The 24,550-nt window shown below is 42.2% G+C and overlaps 2 protein-coding genes across 2 annotated transcripts; both read left to right on the top strand.

The window, feature by feature from the left end:
• Window positions 1-3,067: 3,067 nt before the first annotated feature.
• LOC122008384 lies at window positions 3,068-16,048 on the top strand. The gene is made up of 4 exons (XM_042564099.1): window positions 3,068-3,428; window positions 14,029-14,125; window positions 15,471-15,530; window positions 15,746-16,048. Exons 1-4 carry the CDS (start codon window positions 3,145-3,147, stop codon window positions 15,824-15,826), a joined length of 522 nt encoding a protein of 173 aa, XP_042420033.1. The 5' UTR covers window positions 3,068-3,144; the 3' UTR covers window positions 15,827-16,048.
• Window positions 16,049-16,137: 89 nt separating this feature from the next.
• Window positions 16,138-17,894, top strand: LOC122008383. The gene has a single exon (XM_042564098.1). The coding sequence runs from the start codon at window positions 16,833-16,835 to the stop codon at window positions 17,484-17,486; it is 654 nt and encodes a 217-aa protein (XP_042420032.1). The 5' UTR covers window positions 16,138-16,832; the 3' UTR covers window positions 17,487-17,894.
• The last annotated feature ends 6,656 nt before the right edge of the window (window positions 17,895-24,550 follow it).

Below are 24,550 nucleotides of genomic sequence, written 5' to 3'. Positions count from 1 at the left end.
CCATGACAAAACAGATATCCGGTCTCATACATAGCATCGCATACATTAGGCTTCCTACAGTCGAAGCATAAGGAATTGCCTTCATCTCCTCTATCTCTTTTGATGTCTTAGGACACATCTCTTTAGATAAAGGTACACCATGCCGAAAAGGTAGAAAACTTTTCTTGGAGTTTTGCATGCTAAAACGAGCTAGGATAGTATCGATGCACAAAGCTTGGGCCGAAGATGTAGATGACACCCTCCAACAGTAATTTGTGGATCTCATACTTCTGACCAGCCAACATGGAAGCGACGTTGAGATAGTCCGATCGACTCTTGTACTGTTTCAAGGGAGGCTGATTCACCACTTCGAGTTGCTAGTGGGTCGGGAAGTCTAGCCGCTCGGGAAGACGTACAAAAAAGAAATATTTCCTCCAGTGTTTGTTGGAGGTCGACATCTTGTCAAAGAAAACCAATTCCACTTGGGCTTGGAAAAGGAAAGTCCTCGGCTCGAATAATTTTGGATAATAAAAATAGTAGAAGATCTCGGGGGGGGGGGGTGAGAGGAATGCCGTGCAGGCGGAATAAAATAACTACCCCGTACAACAGCCGAAAGGAGTTCGACACTAATTGGTGAAGGGAGATACGAAAGTATTTACAAATGACGGGGAAAAAGGGATGAATGTGGAACCGCAGACCGACGATAAACTGATCCCTAAAGAAACAAATGCAGCTGGGCGACGGAGAATTTGGTCGATTGGAAGGAGTGGGAAGAAAGACTTGATAATCGGAAGGAAATTCATAGGCGGCAATTAAACTCTTAGCATCGCCGGTGTCAAACTGGGACTCTGTAGAGGTGTACTAGAGGTCAGGGATGCCAGCGGGAGGTTGTGAGGAACTCGCCATCACAAAAATAGAGGAGGGTGAAGAGATGCGAAGGGAAGAAAGCCTACTGGTAGAATTATCGTCGGGACACTAAGAGATGCCGAAAAACTCGGAAGACGAGGAAGTACAGAGGTCGGAAGACGAGAAAGCAAGGGGCGATGGGAAAGAAGCTTACTGGAAAGAGGTCATCGGAGGAGCAGTAAGGGAGGAATGCCGCCGGAACACGGAGGAGTTAGCGCCTAAGAGCTCGAAGATGAAGATGCGAAGGAAGAAGCGGCGACGCGCATGGGATTATAAGCCTCAGGGTCGGCCGACCGAAGCCGTCCGATCTAAGTCGTAGAAACCTAAGCCGAGATCTGACCGTTGAATTTGAACCACCAAACGCCACATCACCAACGGATATTCGCCTGTTACATCAAGCGTGCGGCGGTAGTAGGCAGGACACATGGCACATCGCCACAGGCCGAGATTTTAATGAGGGCAATTAAAAGGCATGGGGGTGCGCTTAGCCTTAATGCGAAGAGATTTGCATGATTTCCCATAAATATGGGTGACGTAAGCTTAACTCGCACTCACCCAAGACAGCCCAAGAAAAGATTTCACAAGTATAAACCCTCGTTGTGCCGATCGGATTGAGGGAGCATACCTACGGCCGAACGACAAGTTTCAACAGGCCGACCGGTAGGGAACGATCGCATCCCGATCAGAAACCAAGTAGTACCGAAGGTCGATCGGGTGGAGAACTGCTCAGACAATTGTCCAGTCAGTCGGACTTGTAGCCTCCTTCGACTATACTTGAGGGGGAGGCATGTGATACGGTGATGATGAGGGGCCCCACCCCTCGACCACGGTGGAGGTCAAAGTCAAGACGATTAACACGTAGATAGCATCGGCTGGTCGGGCGAAGCATTCCCCGATTGGGGGAGAAGACCCCGATCCGCCGCCGCCTTCAACATGGGAGGAGTCAAACGACCAACGTCCAATGGATTATTGGACGTCAAACGGAGGAGACGAGGTGCAGAAGTCGGGCCGAGCGGCTACCCCGCTCGGCCAGACAACAGAGCTCGACATTGACAGAGTTCAACTTCGACCGAGTGGCTATCCCGCTTGGCTTGACAACAGGTTTCGGCAATGGCAGAATGAAACTTCGGTCGAGTGGACATGCACAGGAGTGCGAGGTTCTGGTCGACCGGATGGGACCCCAAAGCGGCAAAATTTTGACCGAACGGCCCACCCGCTTGCCCTAGCAGTACACTTCCTCCGATATCCATCGACATCATTTTGGGAGTTGGTGCCGTCGACACCGGACATGGACAGCCAGAAGATCGTACGGTGAAGCTTCCACTGTCACTTCAAAGATATGCTCGGTCTGTTAAGGTACTGTGTCAGGGACACTTTACTGATAAATATTTTCAAGGAAACTTTGGGAAGCGCGCTCGCCTTGGGGAGCGTGCACACGCGCTACAGGAACTTTATATAGGGGGGCTAAGCATCGGCGGAGGTATGCAATATGCACTATTTGTGCTACAATCTTCTTGTTCCTCCGTCTTATTCTTCATTGTCGGTGACTGACTTGAGCGTCGGAGGGTCAACACCGGGTACCTCTTTCTTAGCTCAGCACTAACGTAATTTGTGTTACAAGTCTGACGGCATTTATAGATGGTCAGTAGAAACGTCACATCTCTATCATTCTATTTCATCGACTTTTAGACAGAATCATCAATAAAATGATTTTTTTTAAAACACCTCTTATATGTATTATTATTGTCAAAAGAACCTTTTAAATATTAAAATTCTTAAAATAATATATTTTTTATTTTTAAAAATACTTATTTTATATTGTTATGAATATGAAAAGCAGAATAATTTCAATAAAATATTTGTTGTATAATTTAAAATTATTTTAATTTGATTAAAATAGAATAAAATATTAATTCAAATTTTAACATAGATAGAATAATAAATTGTGTTATGATTTATGAATTTAGCCGCGAATTAAAGAACGTGAACATTGGATTATTAATAAATAAATATTATAATAAAAATATCCTTTTAAGTTTTACTGGATGGAATTAAAAATGTCTATCGCAGTTATTGTGTCTCCGACGATAGCCGGTAAACAAAAACTTACTTTAACCGGGTGTTTCCGGATCCAATTGTAAAATGGCGGGAAAATGATCGTGAGTCTTGGCTTATTTCACACGCTTCTAGTCGCCCTGTGCCTAGGGAGTTGAAGCGAACTGTACGAAAGATAAAGGTGAAGAGAGAGACAGAGAGACCATGGCGCCGAAGAGGAAGACGAGACCAACGGCTCCGACGCCGGTTCTATCGCCGCGGAAGACGAGGAGCGTCACCGCCGGGAAGAGGGCGGATCCTCCGCCGGCCAAGAAGGCGGATCCTTTGTCCAACGGTGAGCCGAAGAGGGCGAGAGGCGGCAGGAGAAAGGCCGAGGACGCGACGGCCAAGGACAAGAAGTCCGATGCTGAAGAGGCGCCCGTTTCTCCGGCGGAAAAGGATGATTCTGGCGCCGGTGTGCCGTCCAAGACTGTAATCATCGAGGCGTGGTGAGTGATCCTACTTACTATTGCAAAAAAGATGATTTCTGGTAAGGAAAATCGAGCATTCGATTTTTTTTTGCTTGCGTATACGAAATCCAGTTACGGAGATTTGTACGGGCTTAGGAAAAACGAATAAAAGGTTTGTATTTGTGTGTTTTTTTTACTTTGAATGATGTCAAACCTAAAAAATTTGAGGGAAAGTCTTGTACCCTCTATGATGTAGAACGGCTGAGTTAGAGCCATGGTTGGCAAGGTGCCTTGTTAGAACCTTTTTAGATAGTAGGGCCTTTTATCAGGATTTTGTTTGAGGCAAAAGGCCCTCAGAGGTTCTTGTTATTGGAATCCTCAAACAAGACCTTTGTTTTTGTAAACTTATGAACTTAGGATAATATCTCAAAATTCATGTTTGAAATAATGTTAGTTCCAATCATTTTTCAGGGGCAAATGCCCCATAGAGGTTGATCCTATCCGAAAATTGAGAAAACGGTTAGCTGGGGAGGTGACTCTCGGTTGACTGGAGAAGACTCCATGCTATCCTGCAAAACCAAGAGCGTTAGTGCCGGGTCGGGGAGGGGTTATGACGTTGGTTATCCGATGTTCAAGTCAGTCCACGCAAAAGAAGAAGAACAGTAAATATGTTGTAGCAAAAGCGTGTTCAGCAGTGAAGCATTGCATACCTTCACTTGCAAATGGAGACACCCTTTTATAGTGTCACTGTATCGCTTGCGCACGCATCTCAAAGTGGATGTACGTTTTTCAAAGTGTCTTAAAAAAATACAAGTTAAAAAGTGTCCCCAACACACTTTCTTAAATGGACATGCAAATCTCTAATGTGACGAGTTAAAAGTTTCTAAAATACGATTTGTATGTTGAACATGGTTTGTTGCCGGTAACATAAACTTCCAAAAGAGTACGAGGAGATATGTAGGTGGACTCCATTATTGGTCGACTGGATCCCGTTCGGACAAGCTGTCCCCGTTTGGTCGTATCGTTTGGAGCTATTGGCTTGCCCCCTTCTCTACTTCCCGATTGTCAATAGTTACCCTTATCTGATCGATCGTATCGCTCGATCAGCGAGGAATGGAACCTCATTGCTTTTCGCTTATCTCTTAACTTCAGTTGCGTTCGGCATCCTCGCCCGGCTGACCGGGGGCTCCCGATCATCACACCCGATCGATTGATCAGGGTCTTTGATTATTTTTGACTTTAATCTCTATGTTGCAGATGGGTCATCCACCCCGCAGGGCGGTGGGGTGGGTATACTCTTGATATCATTGCGTGAAGACCGAGTGTAGCTGTCCGTTCGGTTGGACTATCGAACTATAAACAATGAGGCAGAATACGAAGCGTTGATCGTCGGCTTGCAAGCAACTAGGTATGTTAGAGCCACACGGGTCATTATACACTCCGATTCCCAATTGGCAACCCAGCAACTCTTAGGTACTTAGGAAATAAATAATGCCAGGCTAAAATTATACGCTGAGGCGAGAAGTTAAAGACGGGATTCCAAGAGGTGACCGTGTAAAAAATCCCCCAGGCAGATAATCAATATGCGGACAAGTTGACCAAGTTAGCTAGTTCATTGAGCCCGACAGTCTCAAGCGATCGAGGAGGTGCTATTCGTAGCTCACATCGGTGGAAAAGGAGTCTCAAGCGATTGGAGGACATCGTCGATGAATTTCCTCTAATCAGGCAGCGTTCCTGTCGATCGGGAGCAGGCTTGAGTGATTAAAAAGAGAGCCGGGTGGTTCACCTTAATTGGAGACCACCTATACAAAAGTGCATTGGATCGGAAGACATTCAATACATTCTGCAAGAAGTACATAGAGACTCTTGTGGTAGCCATCTAGGCGACCACTGTATAGCTTGGAAAATTTTATTAGTTGACTATTTTTGGCCTATCTTATAAGCAAACACCGTTCAAAGGGTAGCAACTGGCTTATCATCGGCCTATCGAGAAACTAAAGGCATCCATCGTTCTTGTCCGTTCGACCAGTGAAGCTTGGACATCGTCGAATTTTTTCCTATGGTGATCGGTTAAAGGAGGTTCCTTTTCGTAGCGGTGGACTACTTCTCTAAATGGGTGGAAATCAAACCGTTCGCTCAGATTCCTTAGCGGATGTTTATTAAATTTTTATGGCAAAATATTGTGTACCGGATTGGCATCCCTCATAAGCTCGTCTTTGACAATGGGAGAAAATTTTATGGATGAAGGTTGAGAGAATGGTGTGCCGACTATAGTGTTATACAGGACTTCACTTCGGTAGCGTGCCCCTAGAGCAACGGTCAGGCGGAGGTCACTAACAAAGAAGTTCTCTGAAAGCTCAAAGCTCGGCTTGACCACGTGGAAGGAAGCTGGGTGGATGAACCACTGAGCGTGTTGTGGTCCTATCGCTCCACGCTTCGCGAAGCCACCGACATAACCTCGTTCCACGTGGCATACGGGGGAAGCAGTGGTGCCAGTCGAGATAGGTGTGGAATTCGATCAGATTCAGCTTTTCGATGAAATGTCGAGCGACGTCTAATGGAGTTAGATTTGATAGACGAAATTAGAGATAAAGCAGTCGTTCGGCTGATGGCGTACCGGTAGAGGATGAAACAAAATTAAAATAGAAAGGTGATTCCCAGATCATTTCAGGTCGGTGATTTAGTCTTGAAAAGAGTTAAGTCGGTCGGTGATGTCAGCAAACTGGAAGCCCCATGGGAGGGCCATATAGAGTGATACAGAAGCTCGGCTCGGGGTCATATTATTTGTCGGATGAGAATGGAAGGAATCTAGATCGACAGTAGAACGTGAACCATTTACAGCCCTATCGGGCCGGATAGTAAGCGTGCATTAGAATTCATGTAAATTGTAAGACTATTTGTTCTATGAATGTAGGGAAGTTTAAACGAAAATTCGTTAAGTGTCAATGACTCACGTGCCGTTCGGTTGTGTTATAAGCGAGTGAGCTCCTAACGCTAAGTGTCAAAGACTCACGTGTCGTTCTGCCATGTTATAAGCGAGCGAAGTTCTCACGTTAAATGTTAAAGACTCACGTGCCGCTCGGTCGTGTTATAAGCGAGCGAAACCCTCGTGCTAAGTGTTAAAGACTCATGTGTCGTTCGACCGTGTTATAAGCGAGCGAAGTCCTTACGCTAAGCGTCAATGATTCATGTGCTGCTCAGTCGTGTTATAAGCGAGCGAAACCCTCGCTTTAAGTGTCAAAGACTTATGTGCCGCTCGGTCGTGTTATAAGCGAGCGGAGACCTCGTGCTAAGTGCCTAAGAGTTGGTCGTGTTATAAGCGCGCTTAACTTTCGTCCTACATATTACATGAACAAATCGAAAAAGCTAAGTCTCCTACGCTAAGACTAAGCTAAAAGATCGCAAAACTCTAGAACAAAGAACTTATAAGCACCGAACGGGCGTGCATGGATTCATATTTAGAAGATTTTTTACAGGTTGCCTTTAGCGGGTACAAAAAGCTGCTACCAAATTTATAGAAAGAACTATGCAAGTTAGTCAATCGCGTTGTCTGGAGTGAATCTATGATCTTCTTCCCTTTTATAATTTTGTTCAAAATTTCAGGGGAGAGGTAGCTGTTGTCATTCAGCTATTGGAGGGTTCCATCAATGCTGTAGTCAAATAGTCGAAGAGTCCAATCAGTGAACATTTGGTTGAAATCTAGGGAGCGAAGGTATTTCACTCTGAAAGATTTCAGTCGATCGGGCTCCTCCTTGAACTTGTTGAATTCATCTTTAGACACCTCCAGCTCGGCTTTCAGTGTGACCAACTCAGCGTTTTTCTCACAAATTATTTATTTGTTCTCCTCAAGATGGAGCTCGCTCGCCATCTGCTCGGTTCGGCTGCCCTACTTGGCCGCTAAAGCTGATTTTGCCGCTTCAAGCTTCTTTGCTAAGAGCCAAGTCTCCTTATTTTTGATATCCAGGGCTTCAATGGCTCGGATCTTTCCAGCGTTGGCAAAATTAATCTTTAACTGAAAGTAATGTGCCTGCTTGGTTAGCCAGTCAAGTTAGGGAGCCTGATTGTGGTTCTTATTTTTTTTCCACCATGAAGGCCCACTCGGACCCAACAACTGCTTAGAGATAGTGTCTTCAGTTGGATCACCTCTGCAGTTAACTGCTCAACCCGAGTCCGTGAGGTGTCCGTTTACTCGATCGGGGTTTGTAACTGCTGGTTCTCGTGCTTCAAGAAGGCCAGCCTCTGACACATAGCCAAACTTTCCACCCAGAACTGCAATCGAAAGAAGGCAACTGAGAAAAGTTAATAAGAGATTCCAGCTAAACTTAACCAGTTGATTTCTGACTAAAATTGTCAGCGAGCTCCTTGGGGGGAATGGTCGCCACTTTAGCCCTAACGTTTGCCTAGTCTGCGCTAGGGGACCTTGAATTTTAATTGGTGCTCTGGGGAGTGCGACTCGGCGTCGTCTGGATGGCGCCACTCGTTGGTTGGCAAGTGGATGATGGCCCTGATATGTCTACGGCTGCTCAGATCTGAAGCCTCTGATGTGACCTTGCCCTATGACTTGGACATGGGGGAGGAACAATAATGGAAGTGGGGGCTTTTGTGCTGATCGGCGGGGGCGACAAATAGGAGATCGACGACGCGAATATCGTCTCGATCAGCGGCCCGGACAAAGAGGGAGTCCGATCTAAAGGAGTCGGTAGGACAACCTCCCTCTTAGGAATTGCAGAGGAAGAAGTCTCGCCTGGCTCGCCAGAGGTGGCCAACTCTGACGGAACCACGAGCTGCACCATAGAGGGGCACTCGAGCTGCCTGTCAGTGTTGGTCGCTGCATCGCTGGCCTCCACCCGGCTTCCTCTTCTTCGCTGGTCGACTCTTCAGAATGCTCGACCGACAACAGACTGCGTCACTGCGACTCTCCAGTTCAACCACTCCTTAGGCGTTGATCTCTGCATCGGAAAGCTTATTCTTCCCGCTCAACAACGCTCTCTTCATGATTTGAGCTGCAAAAAAGAAAGATAAATAAGTTAGATTCAAAGATGACAAGAAGAAAAATAACGTGCCTAGAGCGGTAGGCAGCCGTGCTCGGATAGGGCTTGACCCGAACACATACAAGATTTCCTCCAATAGCAGTTTGTGTATGTGATTCTTTTGATCGGTCAGACTCGCAACTCCTTGGAGGTAAGTCGACTCGCCTTGGTATCGCCCGAGCGGAGGAGGTTTTGACATTTATATCTGCCAGTTGGTCGAAAAGACGGGCCAGTCGGGGAGACGAACGAAGTAGTGCTTTTTCCAATGCTTATTTGAGGTGGACATTTTATCAAAATAAACAACGCCTACTCGGTCTTGAAAAAGGAAGGTGTCCGACTCATAAAGCTTGGGGTAGTAGAAGTAGTGGAAAAGGCGGGGCAAAAGGAGAATGCCGTACACACGGAACAGTATCACCACCTTGCATAATAACCTAAGGGTGCGTTTGACTCGGGGTAATTGATGATAACCTTGGTTATCCATTTCAGATTATATTATGTAACCTTGTTTGGTTTAGGTAATGATTAATTCCCAAGTTACCCTACATGACCGCCATGTCACGAAACGTTAGCAAATAGGTAATGTATCCCGGAATCAGATTACCCCAAATTCTAAGGTTTTTGTTGATTCCCAGAATAAGTGGCCAAAAGTGTTGGAGCAATCTGGGTACCCTAAGTTTTGATATTTGGGCAAAGGTTTAAGTTAGGTTTATTGTTGTATTTGATATGCATTGTGAGTGTGCAGGATACATGTACAATAAGGAAAGTCCAAGTGTGATCTTGGCAAAGGAGGAAAGTCCAAGGATGAGTTTTGACAGTGTAAGTCCAAGCATATAGTCTTGGCAACGTAAGTCCAAGTGTGACTTGGCAATGGATGAAGTCCCGGAGGCGCGACCTCTTGGCAAAGGAAGACCCGACAACAATGACAAGGCCGATGGAAGCTCCAGAAGGCAAAACGTGAAGGATGGGGAATCATCCGAGGGACGCAAGGCTGATGGAGGCTAGAAGGCTAGGTCTAGGTTGGTCGGGCGAGAACGAGTGTTGAGTGAATGTACTCGGGGTAAAATTCTAGAATTAGGGTTTACTGTAACAGTACTGTAGCGTCACTGTAGCAGTATTATAGCAGTCGACTGGGAGCGAACAGAGAGTTGGTATCGAGCTGTTGGGCTGCAACGGTCGAATTTCCACGAAGGGTAGTCGACTGTATGTTTTTGCAGTCGACTGATAGACGGGGTTTTCTAACTTGTGGCCTATATAACCAAGCATTGGAAGCTTGGTTAAGGTTTACGAAATAGAGGTGGTTAACCCCTATTAGTAGTCTACTAGTGCCCTAGCTTCTCAAGAGTCCTTAGTGAGAGTTGTTGGTGAGGTTTCTCCACCCACAAGGAGCTACACGAGTTAGCCGGAGGTTTTTCGGGGAGTCATCCACCGACGGATCAGGATCGTCCACCTTACGGACAGCCGTGGAGTAGGAGCATCTCCGAACCACGTTAAAAAACCTGTCATTGGGTTTTCTTCTTGTTTATTATTTTCTAGGGGCAGTTTTGCTTTTGTTTGTTAGTATTTTTGTTTCCACTGTGCATTAACAAGCGTAGGAAACGACGATTTGGGTGAGACGCTATTCACCCCACCTCTAGCGAACGTCAAGGTCCCAACAAAAAGGTCGCTGAACGCGATTAGGGAGGAGGGCAAGCAACTGTCGATCATGGAACACGATCAGAGAGTAGGGGCAGAGGTGACATCGACATCTCTCGTGAATGGAAGCGACTGGCAGGCGGCGACTGCTTGCAAGACGTCGATGATAGCGTTGCAAGCACTCGCGAGGAACGAGCACGGGCAAAGGCGACGCCGGTGTCTCGCGTGGATGGAGGCGACTGCTGCTCGTGAGACGTCGGCGACAACGTTGTAGGCGCTTGCGAGGAACTCCAGTGCTGATGTCGCGTGGCTAGGGAAGAAGAGAGATGGGGTGCCAACGTCTCGCATGGACGGACGCGATGCCTTCGGTTGGCAACACTCGGTCGTCGTCTGCTCCTGCGACAGCAGGTGCTCACGAAGAACTTGCATCGGCGTATCATGTGGCTTGGGAAGGAGAAGGATGGGGAGCCAACGTCTTGTGTGGATGGAGGTGACGCAGGCATCTCGCGTGGATGGAGGCGACGTCGACGTATTGCTTGCATTGGGTCGCCAAAGCTCCGATGGTAGCACTTGCTCGCTCGGAGAAGGAAGAGAGAGGCACATAAGCTTTTAATTAAACGTTAGGTTTTAATTTTGTAAATTTAGATTAAATTTTCAATCAACTCCCCGTTTAAATAAGATAGTTAAATAAATTTTTCGAGTGTTACGTATTTATCCCATTAAAATATAAATTTTTTTTTAAAAATTTAGAAAAAATCAAATAAATTTTATATATTCATATAAATTTATTTCTTTAGTAATTATGAATTATATTATTATTATTTAAATAAAATATTCAATTAGGTTATACACTAAAACCTCTAAATAAACAAGTTTTTATTGCATTGCATTATCGAAGTTTGAACCAAACAACATTAGGCTATGATTTATTCCCCATAACCTAGTTATGTGGGTTATGCATGATAACCTTGAACTAAACGCATCCTAAACGAATTAGGGACTAACTGGTGCAAGGAATGTGGAAGTACCGACAAACTTCAGAGAAGAAGGGATGTATGGGGAAGCGCAGATCAGTGCAAAATTCATCTTTGGAGAAAGGGAGAAAGTCGTCTGGAGGTGTATAAGTGCGAGTATAAGCAGAAGGAATAGCGATTTGATAATTGTCGGGAAAATGATAGGTTAATTTCATTTGGTTGACCTCATCACGTTAAAATCGGATTCGGTGGAGATATACCACAGTCTAGGGACAGCCGGGAGTGGGGAAGGACAGCGTGCCATGGAACAAAGGTCGGAAATCGAATATCACAAGGGGGAAAGGAGGAGCTTATTGGGAAAGGATCGTCGACGACGAGCAAAAGTAGAAAGCGAGAAGACGAAGGTGGCACAGTGTTATAGCTGTGCGACGACTTTAAACCCAATAGCGCTAGACTGGGAAGAGAGTAGCATCTTGAAGAACAGTATAAATATTGATTGTGATAGCCGAGCGGTGACTCTAAACCCTAGTGCGTTCGGACAACGAGTAAACAAGTTTGTTTACGAAGAACATCAAGTGTCCAGTTAGTTGGACTTACAGTCTTCTTCGATTAGACTTGAAAGGAAGGCTTGCGATACGGTGATGAAGAAGGGCGTCACCAAAGAAGGGTCAAAGGGGGAAAGACCTGCTAACATGAAGGTCAAAGTCAAAAATGGTCAAAGGCCCTGGTCGGCCGATTGGGCATGATGATTGAGAGCCCCTGGTCGGCCCCGTGAGGATGCCGAACAGCCAGCCTCCGGTAGCGGGCAACTGGAGTTAGCTCCGAATGGCACGACTGAACGGGATCGACCGTCCGAGCGGGGGTCGGCCAATAGTGGAGCCCATTTACATATCTCTTCGTATTCTTTTGGAAATTTGTGCTGCAGACAACAGAGCATGTCCAACATGTAAATCGTACTTTAGAAGTTTCTAGCCCATCACATCAAGGATTTGTATGCCCAAGGAAGTGTGTTAGGGACACTTTTTGAATTGCCTTTTCTTAAGATATTTTGGAAAATGCGCATTCACTTTGAGATGCGTGCACAAGCGATACAATGACACTCTACTCCATTTGTAAGCGAAGGTATGTGATGCTTCACTGTTGAACACACTTTTGCTACAATATATTTTTTGTTCTTCATTTGTGTGGATTACTGATTTGAGCATCGGAGGACCAACGTTGGGGACCCCGCCTTGGCTTTGCACTAATACTCTCGGTTTTGCAGAATAGCGTGGAGTCTTTTCCTAGTCAATCCCATAGTCACCTCCCCAACTAACCGTCTTCTCAGCTTTCGGATATGATCAGACGTTCTTGTGTTGGTTTCCTTGTAAGGCTCGAAAGAAGTAGAGGTTTCCTTCTGCTCATTTCCTTGTATAGATAGAAAGAGGGAGGAAAACATTAAATATTAAAAGTTTATTTGTTAAAAATATAAAACATATGACACAAGCCTAAAATAAATAATTTTATTTATCCTTTTAAATTAATATAACCTTCTAATAAATTTATTTTAACTTATATTAAAATGAATATAATTTTATTTAAACAATGTTAAATTAAGTTGTTTATTATATTGATCTTTTTTTAGTTCAAAATATGACCAGATCAGTCATGATTAGTTCACTTAAATTGTTGCCCCTAGTTATCTATGCAAGCCATTAGGTTAAAATGCAAAAAAATATATGATTGTGATATGAATTATCACATTTTATGATTCTAGGTGTTGGATAGTAGAGGTGTCAAATGGGCTGGTCCACTCTTTTGCCTCTTGTTATGATTTAGGTTGGGACACCAGCTGTCCTATGTTGGCCCTAACATGATTTGGATCGAGATTAGTTTTCTTGTATTGACTCTGGCATGACATCATTGTACTCAGTTGTGCTAGCTTGGGCATGATCTAGTTAAATCTGGTCATGTCAGCTCTGACTATCACCAGGCATGTATAAATCTGGGGGTGGGGTCCCACACAACCCATTGACTTCCCAATAGTTGGAACAAGTATGCATAGACAGTAGGAAAAGCTGAGGGCATTGCAATGAATATTTGGAGTTATTAGGCATAAAATAGGAAAAAAAAATAGTAAGATATATATGGAAATATGTGTAATCCTAATTGATGATAAAACAAGACAATATATTAGATGATCTGTTTGAATGATGGAATCTAACAGTTTCAAGTTTAGAACCTTCAACAAAGGTAGTTTAAATTTCTTCATTTCTTCGGATTTCATTTTGCTCTAAGCTTGTTTTAGGTTCTTTATGTATGTTTTCCTTTTTTATGTGTTGTCTTTTGTTTTTTACTTGATTCATGTATGCTTTTGTTTTCATTTATTGGCTTATTTTTAACATGGAAGATAATTTGTGCTATGACACAATTCAAAAACTGCATACCACCAACTCACCCCATATTGCATATGAGGTAAAATCAACGTTTTACAAGTTGCCAAATGCAGTGACATGATTTTTAGTCTAAATCGGTTTAATGAAGTTAACATGGTTCTTTTTCTTTTTTACACTGCATACAAAAGTGCATGTGTATGTTGACTACTATGCAGTCCCTTTTAAAATTCGCTTAGCCTATGGCATTTTCAGTTTATGCGGGGTTTGTTAAAAATATGCTAAGATGTATCACACTGATTGACCACCTAGCAACGTGCATCTTTATAAGCAATTTGTTATAGTATACAAAACAACCTTTTATGTTTATGCTTTCTTTTAATATTGTAATTGTTCCCTCCAAAGATGTAAGCTGATGCACAAAAAATATGCATGTATTCATAAGAAATTTTATAGGCTAAAGTTGCAAGGAATTGAGATAGTTGTCTTATTCATATTGGCTTATTTTCTTGGTTAGGCATTGCATATGAATAGAACTTGGCTATGATAAGATCCATTCAAGAGACACTTCTTACATTAATGGGATGATTTCAACTACATTATAGATTTCTCTGATAACTAATTTTTCCAGCAAGCAATGCACTTCTTTCAAGAGAAGGGCCATACAAGTGAAGGAAGGACTGGAAAATGCTGTGCATGGAATCAATGTTTCAATCAACCCCGACAAAGTATGTTACTCTGCTTCTGAGCATTGCACATCTAATGGTTGGTGTTGAAAGCAATGTCATTGTGTCCACCTGCCGTAAATCCCTTTAAAGTTTAAAGGCCTATGTGCTTTCTGAACTATCTGGAATTATGAGAGTATGAATACTACCATGCTTCTCCCTCAAGGTAGCAGATGTGCTACTCAACACTCTTTCCCACGTGCCTGTAGATGTTAATCCACATGAAATCTATTCAATCAAAAATAGTGCTCATTTGGGAGATGACTGAGTGCAACCTTAAAAGACCAGGACATTCAAATCATTTGTTATTCAATCATCAGTTTTTATTGTCTACATGCTTTCTAATGTGAATTAATTAAATAATGCTTAAAGTTATAGTCCTATGATATTTAAAATGGTTTATGCCCCCACAATACTATCATTTATTTTTAATTCTTTATGTTTGAGTTTCCATCACTATATATATTTGTGATACAAGGAAAATGGGCTAAGACCTGTCAATGTTATATTGCTAGAGTCAGAATCTCACTTGAACTGAAGCATCTCTCTGCATTGGCCAATTTGAGTGACAATACTCATAAAATGCACTCTTAGTTCCTAATAGTCACTGTTATCCCCCCTGCCATGTTGATTGCTGTTCAATTGGTATGCATTTGATTGTATTGCATCTGGAGGATCTGCTTGTTCTATCACTTGGGTGTGGAACTTATTACATTATTTCACTGTTTAGAAAATGTTGTTAGATGTTTACATCTCCTATGTGCCAATATTTTCAAAGTTTCATTTGTTAAATATTCTTTCTCCTGTTTCTTTAGCAGAGTAGCACATCATTTTTAGTTTGAAACCGTCTAACTGAATAGATTTCTTCAGAACTGTTTCGAGTCTTGCATTTGAACATTCAGATAGTTCCTCGATGAGTATGACCGCATGCACTCCTTTTAATGATCATGGAGTGTATTCCGTATTTGCTTATGTTTAGCCTTGCTAATTTCCATGTTAGCCAAAATCATTTGTTCAAATCATTCATATGTAATGTGTGCTAACTGTACAATGGAGGGATAAGAACTGCAGCCAATCCCAAATAGTTGACACTAATATGACTTGACAATGATGATTACATGTCGTCCTTTATTCTCTTTAATTTGAAACACAGTGAATATGCCAAACATAAGCCTTCCTGATTCATATTTCAATATGTGTTTGCATATCGATATGTAACTTTCCATGGTTGACAACTACATTGCTCAAATGATAAATCATGTAACTGATCAGCCCCCTTCATAATTATGTTCCATATTTGCTCTGTATTCTACTTTATCTAATTGGTATCTTGATCCAATATTCGCAGCCACGACGAGGATGCTTTGAGATACGAGAGGAAGGCGGTCAAATGTTTGTGTCTTTACTGGTGATTCTTCTACAACATTGCTGCATATATGTTGTCCATAACAACTTGTAGTTCAATCTCACACTGATCTCTTGTTCACTTTTGTTTATTTTTAATTGATTCAATTTATGAATCATCTGTCACTACTAGCACACAACTTGAGCATATTTCATCAGTTTTAATGAAGTCAACATCTTATCTGGCAATATATTTCATCCTGCTATGTTTCTTCGCAGAACATGCCGCGGCCCTTTACTCCCATGAAGGAGCTTGACATGGACCAAGTGATCAAGGATATCGTCAAGAAGATCACCTGAATGAGAATGACTACATGATCTGTGCACTCTATTTTGGTGTGGCTGCAAGTTGTAATACGAATCTGAGTAAAAGATTCAGTAGAAATCTGTGTAGATTGGCTGGAGATCTGGTAGTTGGCTTTTGCAGGTAACTGAATTGTGCTTCTAGTGAATCATCTGATGACTGCAAGTTGTAATATGAAGCCGAGTAAGTGCATTCTAATCCAAACTTGTTTTGCCGAATTGTTTTTGTTTTCAAGTGTGGTTATATCATTTGGTTTTTTTGTTCCCGTTCGAGTATCTATGTTTTGACTTGTTGCTTTCATATTTGTATTGCGGCCTTCTTTTAGTTTGATCTTGTTAGTTGTTAGCATACTCCAGCTTCTATGCAAATCATGGATGTTAATTCCTTGCTATGGCTATGGATGTGTGTTCTTTTGGAACCTTTAATAACTTCAATCATTTCTTAGGAAGATGAAAAGGTGGAGGGTTCCTATCATGGTTGGAGGAGAGGTGTTAGGTCACTAGCAAGGGACATTGGGGTAGCTCGATCGTTTTAGAACTCACTATTGAAGTGTCTACGATCTCCTTTAGTTCTTAACACACTCAAACATCATAGATCGAGTATGATATGATGGCAATTGGTATAGAATGGGAGATCTCCCTCTAGATTGTCAGTCGATCCATTTGTGTTTTTCAAATTATTTTGACGGTATCTTCAGAATTAGTTGCTTAGAAGAATTAATCTTAATTGGTTAGAATTTAATTGGTGAGATCGTTAGAAGAATTAATCGGTTAGAATTTACTTGGTGAATCTGAATTAAAAAAATATAATGTCCAAATAAATAAACACAAAAAAAATGGCTAAAAATATTGCAAAAGAACATTTTTTTTTCCCATCTGACTTCTGCTTCGTTTCTCGGATCTGAAAAGGTAACACTCGACAAGAAAAATACCTTTTTCCCTTCGTCTGCCACATAAAAATCCCACCTTTTTTCGTCTCCACCACCGGATCAGCCGTCTCACCATGGCCGCCGGCGAGGAAATGAAGAAGAAGCAGAAGCACGAGGAGACGATGAAGCACAAGGGAGCGGAAGGTCACTTCAAGGCGAGCGGCGACGTGAAGGGCATCCGCTTCGGGGGGCAGTTCGTGGTGAAGTCGTTCACGGTCCGGCAGGCAGCGCCTCTGGAACTGCTACGGCTGCTGGACATCCCGCCGACGTGCCTGACGCAGTGGCCTGGCCTGCCGTTCCCGTCGACCGCCGCCTTCCTGCCGACCAACTTCACCGTCCTGGCGCAGCACGCGTGGCGCACGCTCACGCTCGGCCTCGGCACCAGGAAGTCCAAGGTCGTGATCTTCGTGTTCGAGAGCGAGGCGATGCGGGCGGCGGTGGACCCGCAGTGGCCACGCGTCCTGCCGCTCGGCGACGTCAACCGGCGCCTCATCCGAGGCCTCGCCGGATGCGAGATGTCGCGGTTCAAGTTCCGGAAGGGCTGCCTCACCTTCTACGTCTACGCCGTGCGCCGCCTCGGCGCCGCCGGGTTCGGCTGCGCCGAAGACCTCCGCAGAATCCTCGAGGCCGTCGTCGCGCTCAAGAACTTCCTGGACCACACCGCCATGCTCGCCCTCCCCAGCCACCGGAGCATCACCTTCCAGAATCCGGCGGCGGTGTCGCACTGAGATCGCCATCCAAGATGAGAAAATTTTCAGTAAAAATGGTTCCTTTTTTGTTTGCTCCCTACGAATTCTTCAAAAGCAACCTCGATTCGATTGCATTGTACACCACCTGGCAAAATCCGGCGTCGGCGTCGCTCTGAGATCGCGATCCAAGATATGATTTTTTCTCTCTCTCTTTTAGTAAAAATTGCTCCTTTTTTCTGTTCCTGCATTCAAACGCATAAAATTTGATTGCCCTGAACAAGAGATCAATCAATTTCTGTCCATCTAATTGTTCAAAAAGAGATCTTGCTTTGTTCTTCAAGCTGTAAATTGTTAGAAATCATGTAAAAAGTCCGTTTCCCTTTATTATTTTGTTGTCAAAACAAACTCAAATTAAATATTTATCTTTTAGGTTGTCATTTCATTTAATTTTCTTAAATTATTTTTGTTCAAGTTGACAATTGCAGAAATTGTTCTTTATAACTGTATACAACTATCAAACTAGTGAAAAATAAATGAAATGTCAACTTTATCAAAACTATTAAATTTAATGACAATCACTTTTTTAAAAATTTAAATCGCTTTAAAATTATTATAAAATGATTAGAATAAAGTTAAAGTGATTTTGATTAAATTTGAATAATTTTAATTAAGTTGATAAAAAAATATTTTTATATAATAATACTCCAATGGATCAACTTAGATTTATTAAAATTATTTTAATTTAGTTTAAATCATTTAAAGATATTCTGATAAATTTAAATAATTTATTAAAAAAATATTTTAATAAACAACGTAGATACATGTTGTAGCAATTGAAATAAAAATATATATTTTTTAAAAAACTACTGAAGCATTATTTTATTTTTTAAAAATTAAAATGATAATTAAGGGCGTTCTTTTTATTTTTAAATTTAAAAAAATCTGACAAACTTATAATATTATACTGATTAAATAAAAAGTAATATATTTTTAATAAAATTAAGATATTCTTAATAAAAATCGGCATTTTAACGAAAAATTAGTATATTCTTAATAAAAAAATAGACATTTTACTTTCATAATTTCAAAAAGCACCATATTGGGGTTAAATCCCTCTTTAAAATTTTCTTCTACCCATTTAAAAATTAGTGTCTTCTAATTTACGCTGCCAAATTTGGATATGAGAGTATGGATAGACAAGGTTGATTGATCAACTTATAGAACTCCGAATCATTTGAAATTAAAATTAATATACTCTTACAATTATATTTATACTCTAATATTCAAATTTAATAGCTTAAATTTAGAACTACAATTTTTTAAATTTATAAAAATTTGATAAAATTTATCACAAATTTATTATAAATTTTAAGATAATGATATTCACTAATCAATACTATTAATAAATTTTTATAAATTTTCAAGTTCGAAAAATATCAAAATTTTAATTTTTCAAATAGTTTAAATCCATAATTAGTTTCATTTGATTTTTAATATGTCCATGTCTTTAAATCTGAATTTGACTGTATAAATTGAGAATAATAATTTTTTTAAGGAGTTAGTAAAAATTTATATATATATATATATATATATATATATATATATATATATATATATATATATATATATATATATATATATATATCAAAAAAGGTATAATGAGAATGTGATACATGTTTTTAAAACCATAAAAGTTGAATATGTAAAACAGATAATAATGTAAAAAGCCGTAATAAAAATAATGGATCTTAGGAATCAATATCTATTTCATCCATATCAAGCTTAATTATGATATATGGTCTGCACATTTATCACTGAACTGTCTGAGAAAGTTTGCCAGAGGATGCCCCAAAAACGAAAATACAATTCATTTTGTCCATTACTTTTGGTTATTGGATTCATTAACTCAAAGTAATTTGTATTTTAGAATTTTCATCACACTGTTGTTAAAGAGTTTGTTATTATTTATTATTTTAATATTTTAACTTGCCTGTCCGAAAATGTGAAGTTGCAAAGCTAGGATATAGTGATTTTGTTGACCAGATATGGACTTCGTTCCGTTCTGCAAAACAAACGATGTTAGTTTCGCTCTGCAAAACAAACGATGTCAGTGTCGGGTCAAGGAAGGAGTCCCCGACATTGGTCCTTCAAAACCCAAGTCAGTTACCGGAATGTGGAGAAAAGCGGAGCAACAGTAGCAATAGTAGAACTCAAGAATAACGCATACCTCCGTCGGTGATAGATCCATTTTTATATAGAGCCCTGGTGGGTGGCGTGTGTGCTTCTCGAGGCATGGGCACGCTCTCCTATGTGTCCCATGAGAGATACTACAGTGATCCCATTGCTGGGCCGAGCAGGATAGCCACTTGGTCAGGACTCCACTCCGTCCGCAGCTAGTTCCCGCTGCTTGGTCGAGCGGGATAGCCGCTCGGCCGAGACCCCTCCACTCTGTTAATCTTGGTGGCTCCCTTATGCGATGGTTTTGTAGCACCCGCTTCCCCCGTTTGAACAGGCTACTCAGCCCCCCTCGATGTCCTGTTGCTCCGTGTCGAGCGTTGGCTGTCTTGCGCATCATCCCGAGCCGAATGGGGGTCGGCTTTGACCCATCTCTTGCCGGTTGGGGCCTGACCACCTAACCGACCATTGCAATGATCCTCCGTTCGACCCTTTGACACCCGGATGTTGATCACCTTGACTTTGACCTCCACCCTGGCAGTTGACCCCGTGCCAAATAGGCTTCCCTCCATAGCTATACCACAAGCTTTTCTCTCAAGTATAGTTGAAGGAGGCTACAAGTCCGATTGACTGGACTAGTAGTCTTTGATGGCTCACACGCTTTCGCCATTCGACTTTGCATCGACCGATTGGTCATGTAGATGCCATTCGGCCCAAGCCTCTCAAAGTCAACTATGCCTCGGTCGTTCGACTGTGTGACAACCACATATCCGTGCCACTCGAACAATGGGCGACAATACTTGTCCAAAGTTTTCCTCGTGTTCCTTGGCCAAACGCCCTGACATCCTCTAGATTTCTTGAAGACCGTGTAAATCTCTGCCATTATGGTCGAGTACGCGGCCATGCCTTTTAATTAAACATCATTAATGTCGTTCGGTGAATTAGCGCCATGTGTCTCCCTATCTGCCGTCGCACGTTTGACGTGGCAGGCGGATATTCGCTGGTGATGTGATTGACACCTTTTTGAATTCAACGGCCAGGTCTCCTGCTAGTTTTTCGCAATCGTGGATCGGACAGCTCAGGTCGATCGACCATGAGGTTTATAAATTCGCGTGCATCGCCGTCTTCTTCTCTTTGTGTGCCTTTGTCTTTGAGCTTCTCGACGATGCTTCGTTGCTGCTTCTTCTCCGTCGATCCTTTCTGTAAGCCTCTTCGCTTTTTCATTCGAATCTTTTCGTTGTTTCTCGTCGTCCCCCTTGTTTTCGATGGCAAACTCCTCACAACCCCTTGCCTCCATCCCTGGGCTCTAATACACTTCCATTGAGTCCAAGTTCGACGGAGGCGACGCTAAGAGCTTGCAATCCGTTTATTGTTGGTGCGGTTATCACTAACGATCTAACTCAGGTTTTGATGAATGATAAAATAGATTAAGTTAGTTGTGTTGTGATCTAACACTTTAACTGAGTGTGTAGGAGAAATCTAGCTAGGTCGATGGGCCGATCGGATAGCTGGTGTGAAGCCCAGCTAGGTCAACGGGGCGACCAAATAGCTGGCATGAAGTCCAGATAGGTCGACGGGCTGACCGGATATCTAGCACGAAGTCCAGCTAGGTCGACGGGCTGACTGAATAGTTGACACGAAGTCTAGACTAGTCGACAGGCTGATCGGATATATGGCAAAAGGTAAGTAAAAGTAAGTCACTAGAGGAGAGTGACTGTGAGGACGCGTCCCAGTTGAGGGATAGTAGGCGTCAGTCCAGTCTAAGACCATTTGGGATCCCTAGACTGAGACCTTGACTAGTTCTTGGTCCTGAGAGGACAGAGACTAATTGTTCTATTTTTATATATTGTGCTAACACTTGTCTTGCAGGGTATTTTGGACTAACACATTTGTTGTAGAGCAAGAAAGCAAGTAAAGAAGTAAAGTTGTCTTCAGGTGAACAGTACTTGAAGATGCCTTCCATGGCTATGGAAGACGCCTTTCACGGATAGCATTTGACCGGTTCGAAGATAAGGCACAGCGATGTCAAGATTGATTTTACCCTCATTGGAGGCGCCTTCCAAGCCTTATATAAGGCAGTTTCGAGGAGGCATAAGAACAACAACTACATACTGTTGGAGTGTATACTGAAAGCCTAAGCTTTTGTAAACATTTGTCTTGAATAAAGAATCACATTTGGTCAAATCATCTACATTTGTTTGTAGTTGTTCAATTAATTTATATTGTAGATAACATAGCATGTTGTGTCATATGCAGAAGATAATGTTATCAGTACCTTATAAATTATAAACAGTAGCTCACGACCAAAATGGAAAGGAACAAATCATTAGAAGGTCGTAGTGTAATTAGGTATCAGTTTATCTTGACTGTATAATTACACTAGTACACTTAGAGTGTATTGAGTAGGACCATTTGAGGTCGTTTCTTTTATACTGATTTTATAAAGAAACAAAGACCTCGGTTATTATGGAAGTGTGTGCTCTTAATCCTAATATAATAACAAGCACATATATTTGATATTTATTTCTTTAATTTATCAATGGGTGAGATTTAGTTCGATGAATCAATAAGCCCGATAAGTTGGGAAATGGTATCACTTATAGTGTGTTGTTGATTATAGAAGGAAACTGTGTCCTAGAGATACTAGGTTGATAATGTCCCCAAGAGGAGCTCATAAAGATTGTCATGTTAAACCCTGCAGGTGGACTTAGTCCGACATGATAATAAGGTTGAGTGGTACTACTCTTGTACTTAGATATTAATTAAATGAGTTGTCAGTAACTCACTTAATTAGTGGACATTCGATATCTTAAACACAGGGAGACTAACACACTCATAATAAGAAGGAGCCCAAAAATGTAATTTGGGATTGGTGCGGTAGTTCAATGATAGTTCTCTAGTGGAATGAATTATCATTGATAAAATTAAGTTGTGTGTTCGCAACACGGATGCTTAATTTTATCGGGAGACCAAAACCAATTCCTCCTCTCGGTCCCTATCGTAGCCTCTTATTTGTAGAGTTCTATACCCACCTATACCTACCTTTTATACCCACCTAATAGGGGACGGCAAAGCTAGCTTGGGAACAAGCTAGGGCCGGCCAAGGTATGAATTTGGGTGGCCGACCCTAGCTTGAACCCAAGCTAGTGGGGGCCGGCCAAATTAAATTAAAAAGGAATTTTAATTTTAATTTTTATTATGTGGAAGAAATAATTTATTAAAGAGAATTTAAATTAAAATATCTCTCTTATAAAAGATCTACAAAAGATTAAAGAAAGAGATTAGATCTCTTTCCTTATTTGTAGATTGGTGAGATATTTTATTTTCTCTTTAAAATTATTCACATGTTGATAAAATTAAAATTATAGAAATTTCCTTTTATCAACCATGAAGAGATTTTTAAAGAGAAATTTTATTTTTTAAAATTTCCGAAAACAAATTAGGAAGTTTTAATTGTTGATTGAAACTTGTCCAATTTGTTCTCCAATGATGTGGCCGGCCAATGTAGGTTTATTTGGGAAATTTTATTTTATTTTTCTCAATTAAATCATGTCAAGGAAATTGAGGAAATTTTATTGTAATTAAATTTCCTAATTTGCCTAGGCCAAGGAATATAAAAGAAGGGGTGAGGGTGCCTTCATGAGACACAACCTCTATTATTTTCTCTCCCTCTTTTCCTTGGTGTTGTGGCTGTTAGGACCAAAAGTAGCTAGAGGGGGGGGGGGGTGAATAGCTCGTCGCGTTCGCTCGTTGCTTGGCGTTGCTTGTTCCTTCAAAGATGTGCAGCGGAAAATACAGAAACAAACACACAACGCTAACACGGTTGGTTTTACTTGGTATCCACCTCACAAGAGGTGACTAATCCAAGGATCCACACCAACACACACACCCTCCACTAAATAAAACTCTCCTTTATGGTAACTACCAAGGGCGGAGAAGCCCTACAAGACTCAATACAAGAAGAGAGGGAAAGGATACAAGAAGTACAAGCTTACAAGCTTACAATGAGTATAAACCCTAACCCTAGCTTCTCTTCTTGGCTTTGATCCGCCTCTTGACTTGGAAAACTTCCAAGATCCTTCAAGAACTGGCGATCTGAGCTTTGTGAGTGCTGTGGAGGAGCTGGCGAGAAATCTGGAGTGAATCGGAGAAGAGATGTCGAAGGAAATGAACGCCTGCGGCCTTTATCGACGCCAACGGTCGGATCCCGATCGATTCGAATGTTCCCAATCGATCGGGGAGGCTTTGGATCGATCCACGGATCGATCCAGAGTGCCTCTGTGCTCTGGGAAAAACGCCTGGATCGATCCACGAATCGATCCAGTGCTTATCGCGCGAAGCAGCCGCGTTCCAATCGATCCCCTGATCGATTGGAACATCTGGATCGATCCACGGATCGATCCAGAGGCTCTCTGTTCGCTTAGGAGAAGCCTGGATCGATCCACTGATCGATCCAGCTCCTGGATCGATCCACTGATCGATCCAACACTTGGTTTTTGCCCAAAACCAAGTTCCAAGCCTCTCAAACCAACATCCGGTCAACCTTGACCTGTTGGTACATCATGCCTAGCATCTGGTCACTCCTTTGACCTGCTAGGACTTCCCACCAAGTGTCTGGTCAATCCCTTTGACCCACCTAGATTTCCTCATGCCAAGTATCTGGTCACTCCCTTGACCTACTTGGACTTCCCAACACCAGATGTCCGATCATCCTCGATCCATCTGGATTTTCCCTTGCCTGGCTTCACTCACCAGGACTTTCACCTAGCTTCACTCACTAGGGTTTTCCATCTGCCTAGCTTCACTCACTAGGACTTTCACCTGGCTTCACTCACCAGGACTTTCACCTAGCTTCACTCACTAGGGCTTTCACCTGGCTTCACTCACCAGGACTTTCACCTAGCTTCACTCACTAGGATTTTCCTTCT

The sequence above is a fragment of the Zingiber officinale genome, chromosome 8A, assembly GCF_018446385.1.
Source record: "Zingiber officinale cultivar Zhangliang chromosome 8A, Zo_v1.1, whole genome shotgun sequence".
Classification (NCBI taxonomy): domain Eukaryota; kingdom Viridiplantae; phylum Streptophyta; class Magnoliopsida; order Zingiberales; family Zingiberaceae; genus Zingiber; species Zingiber officinale.
Note: the sequence above shows the minus strand (reverse complement) of the source record. Positions and strands in the feature narration are given on the sequence as shown.